We start from the raw sequence: 25,478 nt of genomic DNA on the forward strand, positions 1-25,478 counted from the left end.
TGCAGTGTCTTGTTATATCTTCATGTTCATGCCTCGCACTAGTCTCTTGTAGTGTGATGAAAGCAAACCATTTCATTATGTTGTTCATGTGTTCTGTCCTCAGGGTTGCATGGTCCCTGCCCTGTTGTGTGCAGAAAACAAGTCTACAGTATCCCACTGCTCACACCTAAATTTCCATTCTTCATCGCTACGTGCAGTACATCCTCCTCTCCTCTGCTGTCTCTTTTTTCTCTTATCATTCCATATATTTATTCTCCACGTCACCCAGCTTGTTTCCATGACTTCTGGCCTATCTCCATGGCGTACAAATCACGCTTTTCATTCTGGGAGCAAAAGGGAAGTCTCGCGTTTCTATGTTGTTTTTGCCTTTCAGTTCATATGTGCATGCTGTTGCTTGTTGAATTTGTGAACTATTCCTTTATGTTGAGTAAGACACGCTTTGCTCTGAATGTGTGGTTTGATCTTTTTTCGTGTTGCTTCCTTTTGTGTAGGTTAAAGTTGAGAACAAGCCAGATGTAAGTGTTTTTCACCTGCATGCTTTTGGACACTACTTCACATGATGAAACCAGTTTTGTGTGCTGTGGTACAAGATAACAAAGATATTTGATCACTAATCATGATCACAACCTTCTGCTAGCTAAAGGCAGGTTACTTTACTGTGGTCCTAGGAAGTTAGCTAGCAATATGTTGAATTTTGGAATAGGTGACAACAAATGCAGTTCTTGATCATTAATTATTAAGATAGGGCTTGAGGTGATTACAATTTCACAAATATGTCTAAAGCATGAGTTTGATTAAGGACATTTGCTAACAATTTAGTCTCTTCCTTGTCAACACTGAGCATCACATGTCCCACTGTCTGAAACACAAAGTCTGCAGTGTCCACAAACAAAAGGTATCATTCAGTGTTTCTCAGCTAAATGCATCGTATGCAAACACTAGTTTGAGTGAGGATTTTGAGATACACAGTTTGAATTACCCTTTACACACAGTTTCAGAACCTGCTGTTGAAATGTTTGGCAGTTTATCTGCGTCAACCATGGAAATAATCTGCACTATTGTTTGCCTTGCTCTGTTTGTATTCAGTCTGATGTAGATAGTAGTCAGCCTCAGGCAGTCACTAAACCCGGGCTAGACACAGGAAGTGGTCCACAGTCAACTGCATCATCAGCTGAAGAGTCAAATGGTAACGTTGCTATGGGCGGTTCAGACACTCCGGGGGAGGAGCAGAGTTCTAGTGGTAAGAAGGTGGTGAGGGTTATGAGAAGAGTTGTTAGACGCGTGGTTCCTGCTGGGACGGTAGAGCAGAACCCGCCCGCTGTTTCTGAGTCTGCGAGGGCTGCCTCTGCTCCAGACCCGGTGCTCAAAACCACCAGAGCTGCTGGGCAGGACAAGGATGATATCTCCATGGGCCTCACCAGCCTAATGGGCAGAGGCAGAACCAAGGATCACCGGCCTCGCACCCGCACCCAGGACCGCAAAGAGGACATGAAAGAAGAGGCGAAGCAGGAGGAGGGGAAAGGAGAGGTGAAAGAAGAGGAGGAAAAACCTACTGTGGAAAAAACATCCACATCTGTGCCCAGTACTACAGCACCGAACCCAGCACCACCAAAGTTTAACCCACTCACCCCTCCAGCTGGATTCATCCCTGCTCCCAAACCCAACCCTTTGGCCCCGCCTGCTGGTTTCATCCCGCTACCCAAACAGAATCAGTTGACTCCTCCGCCTGGTTTCATCCCTGCCAGAAAATCCAGTCCGGTGCCACCAAAACAGAACCCCCTGGCACGACCTCCAGGATTCATCCCTGTCCCAAAGACAGACCCCCTTGCTCCTCCTGCAGGGTTCATCCCAAAGCCTCGTCCAGTTGCTGTAAAGAAACCCGAGGTACGGAGTGATTAAAGTGCATGTTGCTTAACCTCAGGGTGGAGCATGCAGAGTGATAACAACACAGACATTACTGTTAATATACATGCAACCCTCTGACAATGTTTACCCTCAAAGACATCTTCAACTTAAGCAGACTTGCTTTTGGTTATGGATCATCATTTTGTACAACTAGCATTATAATACTACATCTCATCTTTGTGATTAACAAAATTGCTCTTTTTACATTTTCTACAAAAACAAAAGTTGATTCTTGACAAAAACGAGCCTTGATATAATGAAGCCACCCTGAATAAGTGAAGGGAAGCAGGGTGCATGTACCAGCTCATGATCAGGCTTCATCAGTGGGTATAAGGTTGTACTTATGGTCTGCTCTCTTGGTTGTCTGGTCGGTTGGAGTTGTCTGTGAGCACTGAGCTGTGACTCATTACTGTCACTTTCTGCAGGCAGAGCATTGATGTTGTGCTGACCACTAAGGCAGGGGCTTTAAGGATAGTTTGGAATGCTTTTTAAAGAAACAGGAACCACAATAAGAATTCAAATGATATTCTTGTAGAGTAAACTAATTGGTAGTTCTTGCCAATTAAACAACCCAAAAGAGTTGACCAGAAAACCAAGATCCCAGTTGGTCATGCATCATCATGTGCAGCTTGGACCTGTACTTGGATTATTAAATTCAGCTTCAGCTAAGGTTTTAATATTTATGTAATGTATTGTAGCTGTCCTTTCAGTTTCAAACTTGTATTTACGTCCATAGTCTCTCTTTCAATTTGTACCTCAGACTAGGTTATATTCTTGTCATGTTATGTAGTGTCTTTGGCATTTTGTCTGCCAGCAGGCCATCTGAAAATTTGATCAACAGATGTCCATGAAATCTGGCGGACAGTTGGGTATTTGGCCTTGGAGCGAGAGATTTGATTTTGGAGATATGCACCTGGTGTTTTTGCTGAGAGATATTGTGTTTTTGACAGCTTTAGGGTGAGGTTTAGGTTTCTAATATTAGGAAAGGAAGATGCAAACTTCAAAATGTTGTACTCTCACTGGAGCCAATTATCAACATGACATGTTGACATCAGCCATTGCCATGATATACAACTAAACTATCCCTTTAAAGGTCCCATGGTATGACAATTTCACTTTATGAGGTTTTTTAACATTAATATGAGTTCCCCCAGCTTGCCTATGGTCCCCCAGTGGCTAGAAATGGCGATAGATGTAAACTGAGCCCTGGGTATCCTCCTCTGCCTTTGAGAAAATGAAAGCTCAGATGGGCCGATCTGGAATCTCCTCCTTATGACGTGATAAGGAGCAAGGTTACCTCCCCTTTCTCTGCTTTGACCGCCCAGAGAATGTGGCCCGCCCATGACAAAGAGAGAGACATCATGGCTTGCAAACAAGCAAACTGGCAGTTGGTCAAGGCTACACCCCCACCCTCCACCTTGCCCTTCCTCTCTCCTCCTCAATAGCATTTAAAGCTACAGACACAGAAATGGCACATCCTAAGTAAAGCTCATTGTGGGACTCGCTCTAGTGGCTGTAATTCTGCACCAAGGCTGAATTTCGGGAAAGAAACTTCAGATACAGTATTAGGCCTATATAAAAGCATCCAAAAAGCAGCATGTCATAGGACCTTTAAGAAAAATCCCTTTAAACAAAATCAGAATTAATCAGATGTAATGATTTTTATCATGATTAAAAAGTTTTTAGCAGCACAACCTCAACCTAAAAAATAACTTAGATGCAAACAGAAGAAGATATTGGACCAAACTAGATTTATATATCCATAAATGCATACCATTACATAGCAAGGTCATAAAAGTTAATTCATTTCAGGTGCTACTCCCAGATTCCTTGGATGTTGGTGCAGTTGTATGAGAATTCAGCTGAGACAATTCTCAATAATTGAATTACTTTAAAGTCATTTGCAACAGCTTGTTGCTTAAGTAACCACTGACAAACAAAAGCCTTGAACCATTATTCTTTTGCTGCAATGCTTAATGATCATTTTTTAATTCTCATTTCCTGATTGAATTAACTGGAAAAATAAATCAGCAGGCGCAAACATACCTTGAAGTTGTCTGTAGTTCTGGGTGTGTTGAATTGAATACAGAGTTAAAAGAAAATACTCTGAGGTAAAACATAAATGTCATTCTCATCGTCATCTTCCCATGTCATTTCCATATCTGCGTGTGCACGTTTGTCTGTGTCAAACTGTGTTTGTGGATATTTGCATATATTGTGTAAAGGTAAAGGAGACATCTTGTCCCCTTGTGGCCCCTGATGGTAAGCCGTCATCTGTTGCACTGCCCCAGGCTCAGTCTGCGCCGCATGAACAGGTGTGTGCTCATCCTACTGCAAAAGTACACTTAACAGTGTGTCTTTCTCACATTCAAAACCACTAGACATTTTTTTTTTTCATGGAATGCCTTTATATGGCCACTCAGTTTTTCTAAAGTGGACAATCATAGCAATTTTCTCTGCATCATTGATTTTTCTTTCTGGCTCCCCAATTGCATTTGCTGGTCCTGCTGTCCAACTGTAGGTCCCAGGGCTGATTCCCTCTGAGGAGGATTACAAGCGTGTGAGGAGGATCTTCGCCATCGATGGCAATGATGTAACTTCTCTCTTTGCAACTTTGTTTGGTTTGCACCTGCCATGCTTTAATAAGGCTTACCCTGTTACCAGCCTGAGTCAACTGCTTGCTTCCTCAGAAGCTGCTTGAAATGTGTCCAAAAATTACCCAGGTCCACGGCTGTCCCAAGCTGTCTGCCCTTAGGATTCCAATTTCAGGGGGTCCCCTGCGTTGTTGGCTACTTGGTGTGAAATCTGAAACTTTGAGACCAAAGGGATATTTTCTCTGTCGCGCAAGTTATGGAGATGACTTCAAAGTTAGTTCAGGAGAAAATAAAGGCTTTCTTGGCAATATGAGCTGAACTTGTGTTCCCTGAATGTTTATGATATATTCTGGAGAGAAACACATTCTGTAGATACTTTAATAAAACGGATTATAATCTTCATTTTTGGATCCATAAATGCTTTCTTAAATTACATTCTGTGTGATTGGTTTGTAACACACTTTTGTTTCAGAAAAGACAACAGTATGAGTCATTGTGCTCTGTGATTATCTTGCCTAATGCCTTCCTCTCATTCATTCTGCAGAATGAACTGCTTTGTTATCAGGTCCAGAGGTCCACCTGTGTACTGTATGACGATGTAGTTTGCCCATTGTGATTATTTTGGTAGTGCCTGATTATATGGCAGTGTCTGGTTATTTCTTCTATGAAAGTTTAGAGCTATGCAAAGGCACTTAATGGTATTCCTTCTCCTGTTCTGTCTCTTATTGTGTCTTATGGCTCTATTTTTGCTTCTCTGTGGGTCATCGGATCCTGACTTGCCGCTGTCCTCTTTGCTGTTTGCATGGCTAGCGTGCCAGAGGCCGCAAATCCTCTCAGGTACTGCCTGCTCGACAGTGGGCTCGCCGCACTCCCTCGCCTGTTGAGCACTGGAGTTTAAGCCTCTTCTTCTACTGACCCCTCTCTGCCCTACTTTGTCTGTGCCTGCTCGCTCATCTTTGTCCCCACACTGCTCTCGTTGGTTCATTCAGGGTACATGTGAGGGCCCAGAATGTAGTAATGTGACACAAACCAGTGGTTTTAGAAGTCTCAACAAGATGAATAACAGCTTAATTTAACCAATGCTGCATTCAGGTTACAATGAACACAACGTGCTGCTGTGTATTGCTCTTTACAACCACATATAGATACAGATGTTAGACTATACATACATATATATATATATATATATATATATACATATACTATATGTAGTCATATAGTAAACAGTTTCTCAAATACCTTGCACTAAAAAGTTCTTATCAAATTGGTGTCTGTGGCTTCGAAAAACTCCCTAAATTTGCTTGCAGTAATACAGCATATTTGTATATCATATTGCATTATTATTTCCTTGTGATTATGCATTACCATACTTTCTCTATAGCTAAGTTCATTCTTTTTTTACAACTGGCTGAACGCTGCCCTGTATTTATACCTGACTGTGTACAACTAATCTTGTCAACTGTGATTGTTAATATGACAGAGCATTCATTTTGTGCACAAGTCGCCACATACCCACACACTGTACTTCAATGCACTTTGAAATCCCTTCTCATTAATGCATTGATATTGTAATTCTTTTCATGGTGAATTACTTATGACTCACTTATTCTGCTAGCGTTGCTTGATTTACTATTGCGTTGCTGAACTGCTGCTTGTCTCGCTGCAGTGTTTTGTATTATGTTTTTTACTCGTAATAATGTGTGACCTTCTATACGTTTTTTTTCTTCACCATGTCATATTTTGCATTGTTAGAATTGTGCATTTGGAAATTGCGATTGAATGTAATGTTTAGTTGTTGAGTTCAATCACTAAAAACACAGACTACTCAGTTGACTTCTTCTCCTTCCCTTCTCCAGTCCAAGCTCGTTGAGGACCCTGTGGCCATACTTCAGGCAGCACACTCAGCTGCAGCTAAGGTCCGACTGTGGCTACAACTCATTGTAGTTCTGGTTGCAGCCCTCTGTGTTTTAGAGTGATGTGTGTTTTGTGGTTTTCGTGTGTGATGAACTAGTAAAGGGGTGTGGGATGATGGCTCAGTAGTTAGTGAGGCAATCCCACCACCAGGAAAGCCCAGCTTTCATCTTCCCCATAGCCCTAGCTGTTGAAATATCATGGAGCACTCTGCAGTCACTACCTGCTGTTCATACATCTTAACCAGAGAGAGAAAAGATTATGCAGTCTTGGTGCAGTTATCCAATGTTCATTATATTAGCTTGATTGCAAGTCTGAGTATGTCTGTTATGATGCATGACTCACTCCAAACACTTGACTTGATTTGGCTGTTTTTGTTTCTTGTGTTTGAAATTATGTAGGTGTTTTCTCTGCGCAATTCCCCTAAACTCATGTATTTTGTCCAAGTGATGTACTTTGTAAAAACACCCCTGCCTCACCCTCTGTCTGTGATGTTTTTTTTTTTTTTTGTAGCACTCTCCATGAGTTTAGTGCACACTCTGTGAGCTCTGAGTGGTGCTTTAAAGGGGAATTATGGGAACTGCAGTTCTGCCGTGGAGGGCTGATGTGTAATGGTCAAAAATGCCTGAGGTGACATATGAAAACAAACCAACTAACAACAATTCCTACAGGTTTCCACACTGAAAGAAGCCCTCTGCCTAATGAATGCAGTTCCCCTTATATTGCTCACGTACTGTAAATGTGAACTGCATGTTAGTCCATAGTCATTTGTAGGATCCTTGTGGAGGTTCATTATGCAGTTATCTGATTTAATCATAAATCTTTCAGCTGTTCTTTTTATTTTACTCCTTTATTTAGTGATGTTCAATTATTGATTATACAAGTGTTTCTCATTTTGATCGTTTCTCACAGGGAAAGACTGAGGAGCAGATAACGGCAGAGAGAGCCTGGTATAACACAGAACCAGTATGGCTTGTCCACAAGGATGGGTTTTCCATGGGTTAGTACAAACGTTGATATTTAAGTATCTGTATCCGTGTGTCTTTCTTTAGATTAGTATTTTAAACGTCCCATTTTGTAAAAAGATTTCCATATCTTTTTTTTTTATCATGAAGCAGGTCGAGGTGCGAGTATCAAAGCATTCGATCCACAAAGAAATGCACAGAGCCCATATTTAGAAACGGTGCATTTAAATGAGCCGTCAAGATGTATGGTTGTGATGTCATAACTATACGATATAGGCCAATAGGTGGAAGGTGCCGCTACAATGCTGTTACAGTCATTCCCTGGCTGCAGAGACTGAGTGCAGATGTGGAAGACGCGGAACAACTCCCCAATCAGAGCAGACTGGGCTATTTTGGGAGGGGGGCTTAAAGAGACAGGCGCTAAAACAGAGCGTTTCAGACAGAGGGTGAATACAGGTATATTCAGACAGACAGTATGGGTGTTTTTTGAACATTAAAGCTTGTAAACATGTTCTAGTAGAAACCCAAAATTAGAGTATGAACCTGAACATGAGCATAATATGGGACCTTTAAAGCAAATTCTCAACTTACTTTCCTGTCAATGCTGGTGTGTGTGTTTCTGGGTGACATTTGATTGTTGGACTATTAGTGGGTTATTCAAGCTTAGAAACTGCTTTTGATATTTTAATGTTAAAAGAGGGCAACAGACTAGACTAGACCTCAGACTGTATGTAATTAGACTACGCTTGTTGCTTGTTCAGTTTTAATGAAGCTTATTCATTATTAAAAAGGATACAACTGCCACGTTATCAGACATGCAAGATAAGGTGAAGCTTTTGCACTCAGATCGAGATCACATGTCATGATAAATTAACTCCACGCTTTGTGGTGATGCAGCAACTCTCCTGAAGACGGAGGCAGGCAGTCTGCCAGAGGGGAAGGTAAAAATCCGCCTGGAGAGTGATGGATCTTTATTGGATGTGGACGAAGACGATGTAGAGAAGGTATTTAATCATCGAATCAACTCTGGACCACATTCATTATGAATGACACTATGTGAGTACGTGTCTGCTTTGACTTTGACTTTGAACTCCAGGCAAACCCTCCGATGTTTGACCGAGTGGAGGACCTGGCCTCTCTGCAGTATTTGAATGAGTCGAGCGTGATGCACTCCCTGAGGCAGCGGTACGGCGGTAACCTGGTGCACACCCATGCTGGGCCCAACATGGTGGTCGTTAACCCCATTAGTGCCCCCTCGATGTACTCTGAGAAGGTAGGCTGCGTCCTGTGCATATAATGACGCAGCTCTTATGGAGTAGTGTGAGAGTGTAGTCAGAATGAAATAAACATACAAAGATATTAATTGATATGTATAAGCTCTTCTCTGGGATTTTGTCCATCCCCTCCTTCTCTTTATCTACTTTCAAGGTGATGCAAATGTTCAAGGGCTGCAGAAGGGAGGACACTGCCCCTCACATTTACAGTATGGCCCAGGCTGCCTATAGGAACCTCCTGACCACTCGCCAGGATCAGTCCATTGTCTTGTTGGGCAAGAGTGGTAGTGGCAAGACCACCAACTGTCAACACATCATCCAATACCTGGTCACCATTGCTGGCAGCACCAACAAATCATTCTCCAGTGCGTTGGAAAGGAACTCGAAATGTCTAAATAAAAAGAATTTGAATTTAATGCATGTTGTTGCTGAATTTTTTCTTTGTCGTCTGTAGCAGAGAAATGGCAGGCGGTCTACACAGTTTTGGAGGCCTTTGGGAACGCCTCTACTTGTATGAATGGGAATGCTAGTCGCTTCTCACATATCGTTTCCTTGGACTTTGACCAGGCAGGCCTGGTGACCTCAGCCTCTATCCAGGTACAAATAAACACATTTATTTATTTATTTAAATAACTGGTGCTTAACCTATGGATTTCCTGCGCATGCATATCTGCTATGATCTCAGACAGTACATCATAAACTATTTTAGATTTTCACCAAACTCCAGCAGACTTTGTTATCATGCTCACTTGCACTGCCTATAATAAATGGTATTTTCTATCATGCTTATACGCTGTCCTGCTGTGGCCTTGCAGACCATGCTTCTGGAGAAGATGAGGGTGACAAGAAGACCAGGGGGAGAGTCCACTTTTAATGTCTTTTACTACCTGATGGCTGGACTAGAAAGCTCTCTGAGGTCAGGATTAATACTATTATGCCAATTAATGCACAATGCACCACAGTTCTGCAATAGATTAATATGTTGATATGGTATTTTACTGCTTCCCTAACACTTATTATGTAGGCATTAGAAGACATGAGAAATGTTAATGACTTCTGTGTTGTTCTCATTTCATTATCAGAACTGAGCTGCACCTTAACCACTTTGCTGAAAACAATGCATTTGGAATAATGCCTCAGAATAAGGTAAGCAATACCTGTTAATGGGAGGTTGGCCTGTTTTTGAACAACCAGGAAAATGGAAAATTATTGATTCTACCAGTTTTAAGCTGAATGTTTAAGTACTTTTATGTAAATGCAACTATATCTGGCTGGGAGAACAATTTATAACTAAGTGGTCGGTCCTCTTAATGTACATAATGCTACTCACCTACTGTCACACAGCAGAGTGTCATGATGGATTACAGGAATGAACAAAATACCAAGATCTGCTGATTATTTCAGAGTCTGTGGTGTCATCACTTAAACGAGCATTAAGTCACCTTTGACTTTTATCAACATCTGTCAGCGGCCATAACACTGAAGCAACATCACAGTCCTTAGCATAGTAATTATGTGGCCTATAACATGACAAATAATGCTCAAATTACATTTTTACATTATAAATGAGAATGGGTCTCAACAGCTGGCAGACTAATCACTGATATGTATCAACAACTATGCTGAACCTTTGCAGATATAATCGGTTTTGATAATCCTATTTTAACTAGGGCTGTCAAACGATTCATTTTTTTTTAATCGTGATTAATCGCTGAATTTCTATAGTTAATCGCAATTAATCACATATTTATCACATGATTAAAATTCTACTATTTTGTATTTCAGAACTGTTTTTAAGTACATATTAACAATGGAAAGCAATTCTTACCAATGCATCTTGACTGGGAATCAAATGAATGCAAAGAAAGTTACTTTATGAACTTGACTTTAAGATTGGTATTTGTTTAGTATATATTTACTGTAAACAAAAGAAAAATGTGTGAATCTGTCATTATTGCACAATTCCTCCAAGTACCTAACTAAAAATCCCTATCCTTACCAGAGTCAATATAGTGTTTAGTAACTCCTAAATAATGTTACTCACTGACGTCCAGTGATCACCGGTTAATGAGACAGCATTTGTAATTTGCAGCAGTTCCAGTGTGGCTGCTTTCTCCGTGTCATACAGGCTGTGTATGCGTGAAACTACTGTCCCCCTTGACGGCAATGAGACAGGTCAGAACATGCCAACCGTAGTACGTCTTTAAGACCCGAGTCCATCTACAATGCTGACAGGTCTGCAGTTAGTTGCCACCCATTTTGCAAGAACTGCAGTAATTTTTTGGGATTTTGTTTCATCCACAGGTCGGCAAGTAGCACTCTCCAAAATAGTGCTTTGCCTGAATGGGTAGCATGCTAGTGGGTAGCATGCTAGTGGGTAGCATCAACCAGAGTCACGTTAATTAGCTCGTAGGTGGTAGCTCCAGCTTGACGTGCTTCGGTGATATTTTAATTTGGCTTTACACAATGTGCATATGGCTTTTGACTTGTCTACGAGCCGTCCGGGAGTTTTAGAAAATAAAAAGCGCCATTCAGATTGTGTTGCTGCCGTCTTTCTCCATCATGCCTGCAGCCTGCAGCAGCAGGATGTGTTACGAGGAAGTATGGCAGCTTGATGATAAGTAACGGTGCAGCAAAGGGTCACAATAGTAGCCTGTTAGGCATGACGCGAAGCCGAGTGAAGTGTAAAATAAATGAATAAATGCCGGCATGCGATTAATGCGATTAAAAAAAAATACGCGTTATGCCCAACCCTTAATCGCATCGCGTTTAACGCGTTAATGCTGACAGCCCTAATTTGAACACACACTTTGTAAAGTTGGTCAACCTCCTAGTATTACTTTAAGACATTTTATAGAGGATCTTTTTTTTTTTTATTGCTGATAGTACTAAAAGGAATATTATTTAAATATATGTGTGCTATCTGCCAGACCGAGGATAAACAGCGGGCCTCCCAGCAGTTTTCCAAGCTGCAAGCAGCCATGAAGGTTCTGGGGATCAGTGGTGATGAGCAGAGGGCCTTCTGGCTTGTCCTCGGAGCCATCTACCATCTTGGGTCTGCAGGAGCTACTAAGGGTAAGATCGAACCAAATGGTTTTTTATTCTTTAGCTGCATCACTTATTCGTATGGATAATGTTAATCATAATTTAACGCATACCAGTAACAGAAGATGCAAAAGATTATCTTTGATTTATTCACATGACAGTACACAATGAACAAACTAAAATGGCCCAAAATGACCCTTGTTAGCCAACATCCTTTTAATAACACTTTATGTTATGTCAAGCCTGCATTATCTCACTTTAGGTAACACCTTCAGTGTGATGCAAGACAGCTGTAATCCAGATAACTGAATTATGCATTTGCACTTTAGAAGATGTTGCACAGTGCACAGGTGTTGTTGCTCTACTGCACTGATCTACGGCTCAATAATAAAAAGTTAGGCAGGAAAACTTTGGGGGACTGTTTAGGTATTCATACTATTTTCCTGCTCATTACAGAACAGATTCTGATTTAAACTAATAGCACTTCCAAATGAAAACTCACTGAAATTATTATTAAAAATGATCCTGCTTGCTCTGGCCTTTATGGTCTGGGCTGCTGTTATAATGCTCAAATACAGCAGGTGAAGTGATGCATTGTACTTTTTCCTCTTTAACCTCTGTCAGGTTGACCTTAATTATTCCTTACAGAATGATCATATTTAATAATCAAAGCGCTGTTTGCGCCACAGCAGCTGAAACCACTGGCAGAGTCTATTTGTCAGGAATCACTGAAACACTCAAGGACAGAGAAACATCAATCTGATTTTGGCCTTCAGTCTTGACAAACGTAATCCTGTCATGAGAAAGCTTCGGAGGACTAATGGGAACAGCAGTCCTCTTAAGCATGAGTATGTGTTCCTGTCTTTGAAGCTATTTGTATGATGAAACCTAATGTAAGAGAGTTTTTATTGTTGCTCTAAAGTAATAGACCTGCCTCCCACAGCTTTTGACTTTCATTTTAAAATGAGATACCTGCCATTTGAAAAGACATTTTTATATCATTGGTAAGCTTAGAATATTTTGTTCTGAAGTACAGTTACAGTTACAGTAGATGTTTGAAACGATGATTATACTGTATTTTGCAAAGCAAATGTAATTGCAATGCAAATAAATTAACTTAATGACTTTCTATGTTTTGGAAGCAGTTCACAAACACAGTATATATATATATGTATGAAAAATGTATAGTAGCATTGACTCTGTACTTTTGACATGTTTGTTCACTTTTCACTCTCTGTCTGCACTGTAATTGCCAGTCACTTATGTAGAATTGCTTGCCAAATGATTGTTAGTGATCCCCTCCAGCTGGCTGCCAATCTTTTTGATGGCAGTATAACACCATCCAGGAAGAGTTATCAAATGTTCAGCAATTATTATCGTCCCATAATACAGACACTAAAAAACTTCTGATCTGCAAATTACTGGATGATTTATGGCCTTAGGACTGCTGTCTTCCTGTTAAGCACACAGTGGTTCTCTCATAAGGAACAATGCATGATGGGATAAAAGTTAGGACCAAGATTTGACACATTGGCGTCAATTAGATTTCTATTCCCTCTCTAAGAGAATAATGGTTTTAGTCATAAAAAATACTCTGGACCATAAAAAAAGGTTTTTGCTGCCAGGACTTAGTTTGTGTTTGACTATCACACACAATATAAAATGTCCATTGGCTTTGCAGCTTTATTGTGTAACACTAGAGGGCAGCACTGGTCTCTAAACCACCAAAACTAATTAAAGGGACCACCTGAAATGATTTTTTCTCTGTATACACCGTACTGTCAACACTTACATTTAAGAGTGTAGGATTACCACAATGTGAGTCTGGGTGCCTTTTAAAAGCAAATGTTATACATATGTAGTTTTTGTACTTTTAGAGTCATACACTCCTTAATGTTTGATTGAGCAAGATCCAGATATGTAGGCAAACCCAATTTTCTCTTTTTGATGTTTTACCGGAATTTATGTAATTGTGGTGGCGAATGTCTATCGAAGCAAATATTTAAATGTCTCTTCTTGTCTTTACAACCATCCTGCTTATCATCATGAAAAGTATGCAAGGCCTCTGCAGCGCTGATGAAACAGATAGAGCCCACTGCCCTCTGTGTGAAATCCCCCAGTTTCTCGCTCAAGTCTTAGAAGATAGCTCTTCATGGTGGATTAAAACTGAAGTATGCACTCATATCTGCATGTTTCCATCACTCAGCTACGAGATTAAAGAGAAACTTGTGTTTCCCAACAGAGCTCTTTATGTAAATAAATGAATTATGTCCCCTAATGATAAGTTTTGCTCTAATTCTCAAGATAATAAAAAGTGCAATTATCACTTCATAGACTTGAACATGAAAGAGTAGTTGTTGAAGCAAGTGGATTTCTCAACTGTAGTTAAATTAAATGTATTCAAGCCACTCAGATTTTGAGCATGCTTTTAGTGCATGTTCTCACCAGCTGTGTCAGTGTCAGTTTGACCAGAGACATAATCCTAGCCTGTCAGAGACAGGCTTGTCACAAGGGTACCAGGCTAGCCATGTGCCTAAGGTGGTTGGCAAAAGGGCTAATGGAGGTTTTCATGCACGTGTCTCAGCTGGCAGGAAACAATTTGCACGTCATGAGTGGGCTCAGAAGGCAGCCTACCTGCTGGGCTGCTCCCTGGAGGAGCTCTCCTCCTCCATCTTCAAGCACCAGGCCAAGGGCCCTCTGCCCAGAGCCAGCTCTATTCGCCAGGCTTCGGACGAAAATGGCACAGCAGATGCAGGTACTCCACCGACCACATTTACCAACAGACTCTTTCGTCTTCATTCCTCACAGCCCCCCTCCTCTCTTTTTTTTCTTTGTCACTCTCACTCTGTTTCCACACACACACACACACACACACACACACACACACACACACACACACACACACACACACACACACACACACACACACACACACACACCTCTGCTCATCACTGGAGGGAAATTGCATGCTCTGGAGAAAGTAAAGCTTATCTTAGTAATGAATACCACAGCTTTAAAATGGCTATTGACAGATAAGTACACACACTGTGTCAGGACAAGTAATTTTGGATTTGCTCTTCATTCATTGTCCTTGAAATCATAATTGCCTCACATTGATTTTTCACATGTGTACAGTAGGTCCTCTGACTTCCATCAAGACTGCAAAACACTTTGAAGGGCATGAGGGTACAGTTAAACGTCTGTCACAGAAGGGATGGACAGAATTTACCTCTGTTTCACCTTTTCTGTATCTCCCCTTACACATGACCATACAGTCATTGATGTGTATACATAAATGACAATTTTGCCCTCAGGCTCCATAAACTCACTATTTTGTGTCATAGTGAAATGAATTGGTAAGGTTTAACTGGTGGCCATTGCCGCTGGGCACAGACATGAGTATGCACTATTTGATCTGATTCCTAAATGACTTCACTTTACAGAGACTATTTCAGACCCAATTTGAACACTTAATGCCTGCCTTTGAGCATACTATGCACAAATATTATGCTATTGTGCATCGTTTTAGAAACAAATGTGACCATAGTTTTGGTCTAGCTTTTACAGCTGAAAACATAGACATCCTTTCTTCTAATTCAACAGGTTCTCATGTTCTTTGTTGTGCATTTTGTTGTGAACTGGCTATTTCTGATTTGTTTTGTGTGTGGCTGCCTCTCATAGCAGGATCCAAGGCTACGGCAATGGAGTGTTTAGAGGCCATGGCATCTGGGCTTTACTCAGAACTCTTCACTATCCTAATTTCTTTAATAAACCGGTTAGTATTTTTGGTCCACTTCTTTTCTGAAGCTATATCAAATTGAAGATGGCATGTTTTTGGCTGCACCGCTATATAATGGAAACTTGCAGATGCCTTGTGCATCGTTTGAAAAATACCTTTCATTTTGTATGGCATGTTTGATACGTTTCTAAATCTTGGCATCTTGAATACAATTTTACATTACTGTAGTTGTTTTTAATGGCTTTACTGTAAAGGGTAGTTCAGAAGTATAGTATGCTATTTTATTTTAGGGCTTGGGTTAAGGTTTTAGAATAGAATTAGGAATATGTTAAATGAGGGTCAAAGTTAGGGATGTGTTGGAGAAAACTAAGGTTAAAGCTAGGGGTTATTTGCAGTGAATGCTATCAATAAAATGTGGTCTCAGTGTGTGTGTGTTTGCCCTGTGTGCTTCAGGGCCTTGAAATCCAGCCAGCACTCCCTGTGCTCTCTGCTCATTGTGGACACACCAGGCTTTCAAAACCCTAGGCTGTCTAAGCGCGAGTGCAGCGCAACCTTTGAGGACCTATGCCACAACTACACTCAAGAACGTTTGCATTCCCTCTTCTATCAGCGGACCTTCGTTCAGGAGTTGGAGAGATACAAAGAGGTAAGGACATGTGAAGTATTATGCACCGCGCATACACAACGCCTCATTCTCCTTGTTTCTTTCTTCCTCCTATTTCCTTTTCTCTCTCTCTCTCTCCCTGCCTGCTGCTTTCTCTCAGATATATCAACTCCAGTAGTGTATCTGTACACATACGATACACTATGCCTCCCACCTGTCACAAGCTGTGACAAGCCAAAGTAGTTCATGTGTTAGACCTTCTCATTAGCGATGCCATTCTTCAGCTCCTTGAGATCAAAGTAAAGTCACTCACAACTGCCTTTGGGAAACATGCTCAGCTGCACAGCAGTGGTGTTGCTCCCTGATGAAGAAACTATTCTTTTCCTGTCCTCCTCTGAGTTCTGTCTAGCAGTGCTGGACCATGATAACTGGGTACAGTCATCCCTAAGAAATTAAGATATTTAAGGATAAGTATGAGTTACACTAACATAAATATATCTATCCATTACTGCTGTCCCAACTCTAATCTCAGAAATATCCGTCTTATTCAAAACTTGGCTGATAGCACTCTAAAGTAAAGCAGAAATTCTGATCATATTACTTTAAATACTGTGAACAAGGATCCTGGGATTTCCCACCCACATTCCCACCCATATCCTCTGCCTGGGAGAGAGGGAATTGGAGCGAAATTAAGTACTTGCATAAATCTGTGTAGTGTAATTCTCTCTTGTCAGTGCATCTTGGAAATATAAAAAGCTGTGAAACTGTCATTGAAAACTGGGTCAAACTCATTTAAAACAGCACACTGTATCAACAATGGCACTGACAGGCAGGTTAAACTGCGAAACACACAACAGGCACATGCTTTATATTTTCAAATTAAATGCGGTTGAGCGCTGCAACTATGTGGATAGTTTTTGTATATTCTTTGCACATTGACTCTCCACAGCAGAGAACAAAAAGTTATTTAGGCTACTACACATACACTGTCAACTGGAACACTGGCATCTGTCACGGCCACACTTTTAGCACTGCCAACATTTCCCCACATTCCTAGTCCAGCCTTTGTCACTGTGAGCTTCGTTATGCCTGTTTTGCTCTGGTGAAGGTAATTTACTGTATTTATTTCCACTTTTATCCCAGAACTGTTATTATCTGCAACAGTAATGAAATCTTTTGGAGTTTCCATTTACCTATAAGAAAAACAAGTAAATGTCAATCATTCTCTGTATGGTAATAGATTTGTTGTGGCTTTTAGTTTTCTTACATCTAATATGCCATTGTTGTTTTCATTTCAATAACCATAAAAATCTTGAAGGTTATCATGGCTGCCTGCACATTCACTAGGTGCATTGGCACTGCCACCCCTTCATGATGAAGGGGAATCAGGATTTTAAATTACTTGGATGACTGGCACCTGTGTACATACAGTAGTTGTGGGACCAGTGCTGGTCTCTACTGTCTCATCTGGAGAACTTCCAGTACCTGGGGCTAACCATTATTCTTATTCCTCCCCACGGGCGACAGCCATGCACACAAATGTCTAATAGGATAAAATTATGAAGTGATGGCATTTTATACCCAAAAGGTCAAAGGTCAACTTCCCTGTGACCCTTCCCTTTTCTGCAAAAATGCTTTTTTAGCCATTATTCAATGCCATAACTCAGGAACAGAAGGGGAGACTTTTGGTCCAATACTGAATTGGTGACACTAATCTTGAAACTGTGGTGATTGTATAGATCTTCTGTGCTGTTAGTTTGAAGATTTGTGTGAAGCATCCATGTTTTGCCAAATAATAAGCTTAATATTGTTCATTAAGTCCTTTCAAAGTCTTCACTACTTATATTATGAGTCTGGACAGACATGGATGTAAACTGCAAATTGACTGGTTGGCAGAGGCATACAACTGCAAGGCAGTTATTCTGGTTTATTACCAATTAATCTGACATTATTATTTTGTTTAATTGTTTTGTCTATAAAATGTCAGAAAATAGTGAAAAATGGCCAGGTCACAGGTGAGGCGTTCAAATGTCTTTTGTCAGACCAATGCTCCAAAGCCCAAATATTTTTACTATGATATAGTTTACTATGATATAGTATAGATGTCAGCAAATGTTTGGTATTTTGCTGGAAAATTGACTGAAACAGTAATCAATTATCAAAATAATTGATTAATTTTCTGTTGATCGACTTATTGATTAAATTATTAATTGTTCAAGCTCTACCAGGGACTACTGGTGGATTACCTGTTATTACTGTTACTATATTACCACTTAAATCTGCAGTAGGTAAGACTTATAAAACTATCTTTCTGTCATATTTGCTGAAACTGACCCTATGTCCCAGTAGAACTACATGAAGCAGGTCATTAAAAAAGAATCCAGCTCCTCTGGCATCACCTACAGCCTGTAGTGTGATTTGCAAAAATCCACAGCTCCCTGTTCAGATGCATCAATCATGGCCGGGGGGGGGGTCTAACTGCGTGTCAATGACTGCTCATACACACACATTCATTCTCCCTTGTGGGGGGAGGGGCTTAGTAGAACGTTTTGGGCCTTACCTGAAAGGGGGGAGGGACTGAGAAGTTATTGATGTTCAAATTTTTTGGCTAAGTCCTGGATCTTCACAATCCTACCTACAGCACCTTTAATGACTATCAGGCCCCTCTTGATTACACATATTTGGCTCCAAAGTGACATAAACATGGCTACTAACTAAGCAAATTTATTTTTTCATTGTCTTTTATTTTAACTTTGTAAAAAACACAACTATTTACATCTCACGTTTCTTTTATTTAGTATTATCACAATTCATGTCAATCTGCCTGTCTTCCTTCAGGAGAACATAGAGCTTGCTTTCGATGACACAGAGCCCAGCACGTCTCTGTCTGTAGCAGTGGTAGACCAAGCCTCAAGCCAAGCGCTGGTAAGTTCAATGTTTTCATGTTTCTATTGTTTTCATTTCTGCCTCAAATTTGAATGCGTAAATCTGGGATTGCCTCAGAATGCTTCTCAGAATATCTAAAAGACTTGCATCCCTTTCATGATCTATTTTCGCATTTAATCTCTGGGCACCCTTTTCTTTATTCAACTATAACTATTATCTTTTAGCATCAGAAGTTTTCTATGTGCAAGTTTTTAAATATTGAAAGGTATTTGGCAGAGGCTCAAAAGAGAGGGCAGGAGCAAGAAAAAGGTTATAGAATTGACTTCAAGAAAGAAAATCGATGTTTGGCCTCTGCAGCCTGTGATCTGCACCATGGAAACAGAAATGGCAGAGTTTAGAGAGTCATAGATCACGTTGGTATATTTCCAATGTGTTTGATTTGAGTGTTTTACTTTTCAAAGGGTGCACACTCTAATGGGAATGTCATCAGAAGCATTGAACTGTAGTGCATCACACTGAAAACGAAAGGGGGGAAAATAACACTGATTCTTCAAAGTTTTTCACTTTCACTCACGTTTATTTCTCCTGTTGTAGCTCAGATGTCTGTTATCTGTTTAACAGCCTTAATGCTCAATTCATTGCAAGCCTCATAGTTGTCATATGTCTCCTCCAAACTGATGCTCTGTGTTGTATTTGAAGTCAGCGTTGTGTGCACTGCTGATAAGGATGTCTCCAGTGCAACTTCCCGATAGCTGCTAAAAACTGTTTTTGGTTTCGTGAGTTTGGTTCCCAAGCTCCCATGATGGATTCAGGCATCAGCCATGCCAACCAAGCTGGCTATCTCAGTGGCATCGACAAAACAATAGTGTCTTTAAATGTCTTTGCACAAAAAGTGCATCATGTAAACTAAGTTCTCCAGTGAAAGTAAAAAAAATAAAATCAAAGTGTGCTTTTTAATTTTTTTGAAGTATTTGAAAGTAAAGCTGTACTGTTCTATAAAGTCACATTTACTTGTTTAGTATCATACAAAACCTTTCCCATCCCATGCACTTATTCCAAGATCATCAATGCTGGAGTGAGTTTCATTTTCTTCTCTGTGTCACAATAATTGTAACACTAATTGTATTACTTTTTAATCCCTTTTCCCCCCACCACTCTCCGTATTCATGAGCTCTTTTTTCTTTCCATTTAGATTATAAACAAAAGCTAATTTAATGATGCCATTATCACAGCGACTGCTGGAGGGGGCAGAAACCACAAATGCCTTTGAGAACTTTCATTTCTGATGCTAGTAGTACCATCAGGCCTGTCACAACCGGCTCATGCTGGGAAAACATAGAGTGCAGCACGCTATATTTACTGACATTTAGTGGAGCATACTATTTTATGAAACACTGACACTCACTATAGAGGCCAGCACTCAGCATTTGAAGGACAATTTATTTTCAGAATCTTTCAAAAGTAGAAATATTTTGTAGTTTTTATATACCCAGGAGGTTCATAAACAAAAGATGAAATATCTGCTGATTCATTAATGTGTTCCCATTAAACACTAAACCAAGCTAAATGTCCTTGTGGCAAGGTAGTTTGTTAGTCATGTGTGGGGGACTGTGGGTAAAAAATAATATTTTTTTGAGTCAAATAGTTCAAATGGAATGTGAGCTAACAGTTATGGTGGCAGCCTTCAGTACATTTTGGTGAGACATCCTTCTTTACGCATGTACTATTGTTCCTGAAGGACTAAACGTAAAACATAACATCTTGTAGGGCTGCTCGATTATGGAAAAAAATATAATCACGATTATTTTGGTCAATATTGAAATCACGATAATTTAACATGATTACTCGTTGACTTCTGAAAAGATGTTGCAATTATTGAACTTAAAAAACAGTGGAAAAAGTTAAATAAATCAACACTAAAAAAACACATACAACTGTGCCTTAATACTTTTCCTATTGAAACTTTATTTTTTCATTCAGAACACAAGAGAAAATAAGAGTTTACTTGCAAAACATAATGAGCTAAATAATAGTTTTTCTTGTTCGTTGTTTTGACTGTTTTTGTGATCATTGGTAGCCAAAATCATAATCACAATTCAATTTCGATTAATTGCACAGCCCTAACATCTTGTGTCCACAGTAGGATTGCACTAAGGAGCTAATGACCTGTGTGCATGTGCGTGTACATATACGTGTTTATTTGACAGGTACGGACAGTGCGAACAGATGAGGCACGGGGCCTGCTGTGGCTGATGGAGGAGGAGGCGCTGCAGCCTGGGGGGTCAGAGGAAACCCTGTTGGGACGTCTGTTTAGCTACTACGGACCGGCTGAGGGCGAGACTAAAGGCAAGGACAGGACAAACACACACACACACACACACACACACACACACACACACACACACACACACACACACACACACACACACACACACACACACACACACACACACACACACACACACACACACGCATAATATCAGACTTTATGCTAATACAACGCAAGGCAAGCGTTCCACTTAACGACCTTTAAAGAACTGGATTGAAAATTCTTATATGAAGAATTCATGTATATTTAAAAAAAAAAAAAAAAAGCTAATGTGAGGTGTGAGCTTTCATCTTTGTGACATGAAACGTGTAATTTATGATCATTTGTGAGAGTAGCATAATTATTTACTCTCTTTGACAATATTTGCAGGTTTAATTTTAGATAAAGGAATTTCCCCATGTATTGTTTAACAATTTTTGAGACTATAGTCAGTGAATACTCCTCTTTTGTGTCATTGTAAACTGTATTATATCATGGAGATTAGGATCTTCATATCGCTATAATAGACAATACACAAAGCACTATCTGACACTGTGTATATTGTTGCAACTTTGACAGCTGTTACTTGCCAAGGTTACAGCTTATAGAAACGATCCTAATATAACTCAATAGAAAAGTGTTGTTTCAGCCTTCCAAAATACCAGCTGAAAGCTTCTTATTCATACTCTTTATGTGGGCCAGATTTGAGCTTTAGTCTTTTTATCACCCATATCTCTTTGATAGTCTGCCGCATGAACAACTAGGTTGGGAACAGATTGACTTTTATTATTACTGTATCAGTAAAGTTTATGTAGGTTTGTGACAGCCTGTGCATACCAGAGTAATGAAGACAAGGTGAATCTTTGAAAAACCCTTTATGCAGACTGTATAAACATTTTCCTAAACTTCTGAAGGAAACTGCTCATTTTTGTCATTTGTCTCTCTGCATGAGCCAGGGAACCTCACACTACCTCCTGCATTTACAACAGGTCACACTTTCCTCCTGAAGAGTGAAAAGGATCGTCATTTCCTGCTGGGCCACAGCCACGGGACTGATTGGGTGGAGTACAATGCCTGCGGGTGGCTGAACTATGCCAAGCACAATCCTGCATCTACCAATGCTACAAGCCTGCTGCAGGACTCCCAGAAGTAAGCTTCACACATGCAGGAGCAGAGTGTTTTCACATGAAGTATTACTTTAGTGGGTTTTTTAACAAAACGTTAGGCTGAAGTAATGTATCTCTTGCAGGAAGATCATCAGTTCGTTGTTCACGGGCCGAGCGCCTGGAGCCACTGTTCTCTCCGGTTCCATTGCGGGCCTTGAAGGTGTATCCCAGCTGTCCTTGCGACGGGCCACTAGCATGAGGAAGACTTTCACCACAGGGGTGGCTGCTGTCAAGAAGAAGTCTTTGTGTATCCAAATAAAGCTTCAAGTGGTGAGAGGAAAGGATGAAACTAATAGCATGTGGTTGTTTTGACTGATTACATTTAGATACGTCTGTGGAAGATATTGCTCTGGCCTAGCAGAGTCCCTAACCCTGGTCTATATTTTCCAGGATGCTCTCCTCGACATGGTGCGGAGGTCCAGGATTCACTTTGTTCACTGCTTATTGCCCAAGGCAGATGCCCTCAAGGCTCTGAGTGGATCCCTGTTCAAAGGAGGGGAATGTGATGCTCAAGGGGAGATTGGAGATCCCGGCTTAATGCAGCTAGATGTTGCCTTGCTCCGTGCTCAGCTGCGCGGCTCCAAGCTGCTGGATGCTCTACGGATCTACAGGCAAGGTGAGGTAGCTGCCTAACTCACATACTAAGGACAGGCATACAAATACACACCACTCCTTGTTTTCATAGGGTCCCTCCCAAAATATCACTCTACAAACATTTCCAGAACCTAATGTTGTTATTCGATTCTGACCTTTACAGGTTACCCCGATCACATGGTGTTCTCTGAGTTTCGAAGGCGCTTTGATGTGCTGGCACCGCACCTCACCAAAAAGCATGGGAGGAATTACATTGTGAAGGACGAGAAGAGAGTAAGTCCATCAATGAGAGAGAGGAAAATGTACAGCTCCAGCAGTGGCCAAGCACAGTGAAGATTAATGTTGTGAAGAGGCAGCTTCATTACATCTGCCCCTGATTTGTCAGCAGTCAACTGACAGAGAAATAAACCCTCATTTATCAGAGCCATTGCCATGATATAATCAACTTAACCTTATCAGAATCATGCCTGTTAAAGAGGGAGATCGGTAATGTGGCTTACAAAGTGCTTCATTGCGTTCAGCGCTACAAAATACCATTCAAGTAGATGTACTTGTGATCTACTGTAAGCATTGGGAACTAGCTGCCAATATTTTCCCAGTTGTTTTGACAGTACTGGTGCTTTTGTTTTAAATGTATGAATAATGATTGTAAAAAAAAACTTTAGAAGATGCTTGGTGCGAGTTTTAATCGTCGAAGTTGACTATCAATGAGATCTTGCTGTGCATTGGTCCTCTGCTAGAGAAACCCAGATTGAAGTGCAGCAGAGAGAAAAAAAAATACAAAAGTTTGTTTCTAGAGAGAAATGAGGGTGAGAGAGTAAAAGAATGGGGTTAAGGGAGAGAAAAGCTCTTTTTCCCCTGTGTCTGTGTTTTGTGGCTGAGTTTCTGTGGAAACACTGGCAAACAAAAGCCTCTCAGTGCTCGTGGCAAACCTCTCCTGGGGTAATCTAGATGTGGTCTTTCAGGCTGGAGGCTCAAGAAGAAAGAGGAGGCTGAGACAACAATGCACCTACAGTATACTGGCTAGATCAACAGGGAGAGGCTCCAGACTAGCTGATATAGTACCTCTGCATCGGCTTTATGTGTTCAAAGACCACCAGGGGGTCATGAGGAATATGCCAGGAGCAAGTGGATTATAGGGGGGGAAAGTTGTAATTGGTGTGTGGTTGGGAAGGTCTGAGGAGCCAACATTTCCCCAAGCCTACTGACTTACTTTCAAAATGAAATCCAGCCGGAAATGGATGTGAGAGAAGAGGGGGGAAACTGCACTGTACCATTAGTTCAGCATGTTAACTTAGGGGAACTGCGGACTACTGAAGTGTTGCGGTGTCAGTATAAGTTCCTTCTGGATCCAGCAGTTGAAAGACTAAGTGTGTGTATATGTGTGTGTACATGTGTGCCTTTACACAGGCTGTGGAGGAGCTACTGGAGTCCTTGGATTTGGAAAAAAGCAGCTACCACATGGGTCTCAGTAGGGTAAGTAATGCCACCACATATCAAACAAATGAACAGTTTTAAATTATTGAATAAACCTTTTCTGTGAATCAAGGTTTTACTCCTCTTAAAGCTCGAAGCACAGAGCTGCACAGCTCTTTTTGTCCTTGTATTTTTGACTTAAAAAGACACTTGCTGTCTGGGGGAGTGTGTCTTTCATTACACCTGTCCCTCTTTGAGGTTTGTTTGTCATCCTGTTTTTTGGAGAGTTGCCAAGCCTTGCCCTTTTAGCCAGTGGCTACCCGAGAGGCATTTATCTACCCTGCCCGACTGTGTGATCGCAATTCTTTCTTTCTTTTCAGGTCATTAGAGCAAATTCTCGCAACTGATGGCCCTCTTTGTTTTTCCCCATCATCGTTGTAAAGTAATCACAGTAAACACTGCCTGGCACACTGAGGTCTAATCCTATCAGCTGGAAAGTGGCCATCAGCCAAGAAGGAAATCAAAGGAAACAATAACGTAGAAAACAGTGGAACTTGTGCTCCCAGATATGTGTGCTGTACAGGCCCCGTTTTAAAACACAAGACACAAGAATGGTTTGGAGGCAGCTTCACATGGTGCAACACTTTAAGTGTGAAATGGGCTGAGAAGAAGACAAGCACAGTTGGCCATTCACAAAGCACATTCCAGTGGCATCCTAGCAACCTGCCTCACTTGCATGCCAATTACACCAGCCCCATACTATCTTATAGCAGTGGAATTATGGCTCTTGACAGGATAAAATGAGCCATTAGAGATAGCCACGTGTCTAAAAACAGCATAGCTGTCTACATTTTAGAAAGTACTACAGTACATCTGATGATGACAAATAGCTTCTACTCAAACCACTCAGCAATTTGAAAAGTAATATTTTCTGATGTCATTGAATGCCACACTCGTTCTCCCTGCTGGTTTGCAGATTTCCCTACTAAAGCTGCTTGTTCATTTCCAGCTTCTGCTTGGTTAACAAATCACATATGGATTTGGTCATTTATAAAGCATTGGGACTTGTGT

At 40.8% G+C, this 25,478-nt stretch overlaps 1 protein-coding gene across 1 annotated transcript in view; it reads left to right on the plus strand.

Annotated features, from left to right (window-relative positions):
• LOC144528110 (unconventional myosin-XVIIIa-like) overlaps positions 1-25,478 on the plus strand; it is a 61,268-nt gene that overhangs the window by 8,582 nt on the left and 27,208 nt on the right. The window contains exons 2-19 of the mRNA XM_078266568.1: positions 7,323-7,410; positions 8,273-8,379; positions 8,472-8,648; positions 8,804-9,014; positions 9,104-9,246; positions 9,465-9,565; positions 9,732-9,795; positions 11,580-11,724; positions 14,279-14,449; positions 15,376-15,469; positions 15,887-16,079; positions 18,876-18,962; positions 21,131-21,269; positions 22,221-22,380; positions 22,481-22,667; positions 22,788-23,013; positions 23,155-23,264; positions 24,402-24,467. Coding sequence (XP_078122694.1) covers positions 7,323-7,410; positions 8,273-8,379; positions 8,472-8,648; positions 8,804-9,014; positions 9,104-9,246; positions 9,465-9,565; positions 9,732-9,795; positions 11,580-11,724; positions 14,279-14,449; positions 15,376-15,469; positions 15,887-16,079; positions 18,876-18,962; positions 21,131-21,269; positions 22,221-22,380; positions 22,481-22,667; positions 22,788-23,013; positions 23,155-23,264; positions 24,402-24,467 — 2,469 coding nt within the window. The remainder of the gene's footprint in view (positions 1-7,322; positions 7,411-8,272; positions 8,380-8,471; positions 8,649-8,803; positions 9,015-9,103; positions 9,247-9,464; positions 9,566-9,731; positions 9,796-11,579; positions 11,725-14,278; positions 14,450-15,375; positions 15,470-15,886; positions 16,080-18,875; positions 18,963-21,130; positions 21,270-22,220; positions 22,381-22,480; positions 22,668-22,787; positions 23,014-23,154; positions 23,265-24,401; positions 24,468-25,478) is intronic.

The sequence above is a fragment of the Sander vitreus genome, chromosome 13 (genome assembly GCF_031162955.1).
Source record: "Sander vitreus isolate 19-12246 chromosome 13, sanVit1, whole genome shotgun sequence".
Taxonomy (NCBI): Eukaryota; Metazoa; Chordata; class Actinopteri; order Perciformes; family Percidae; genus Sander; species Sander vitreus.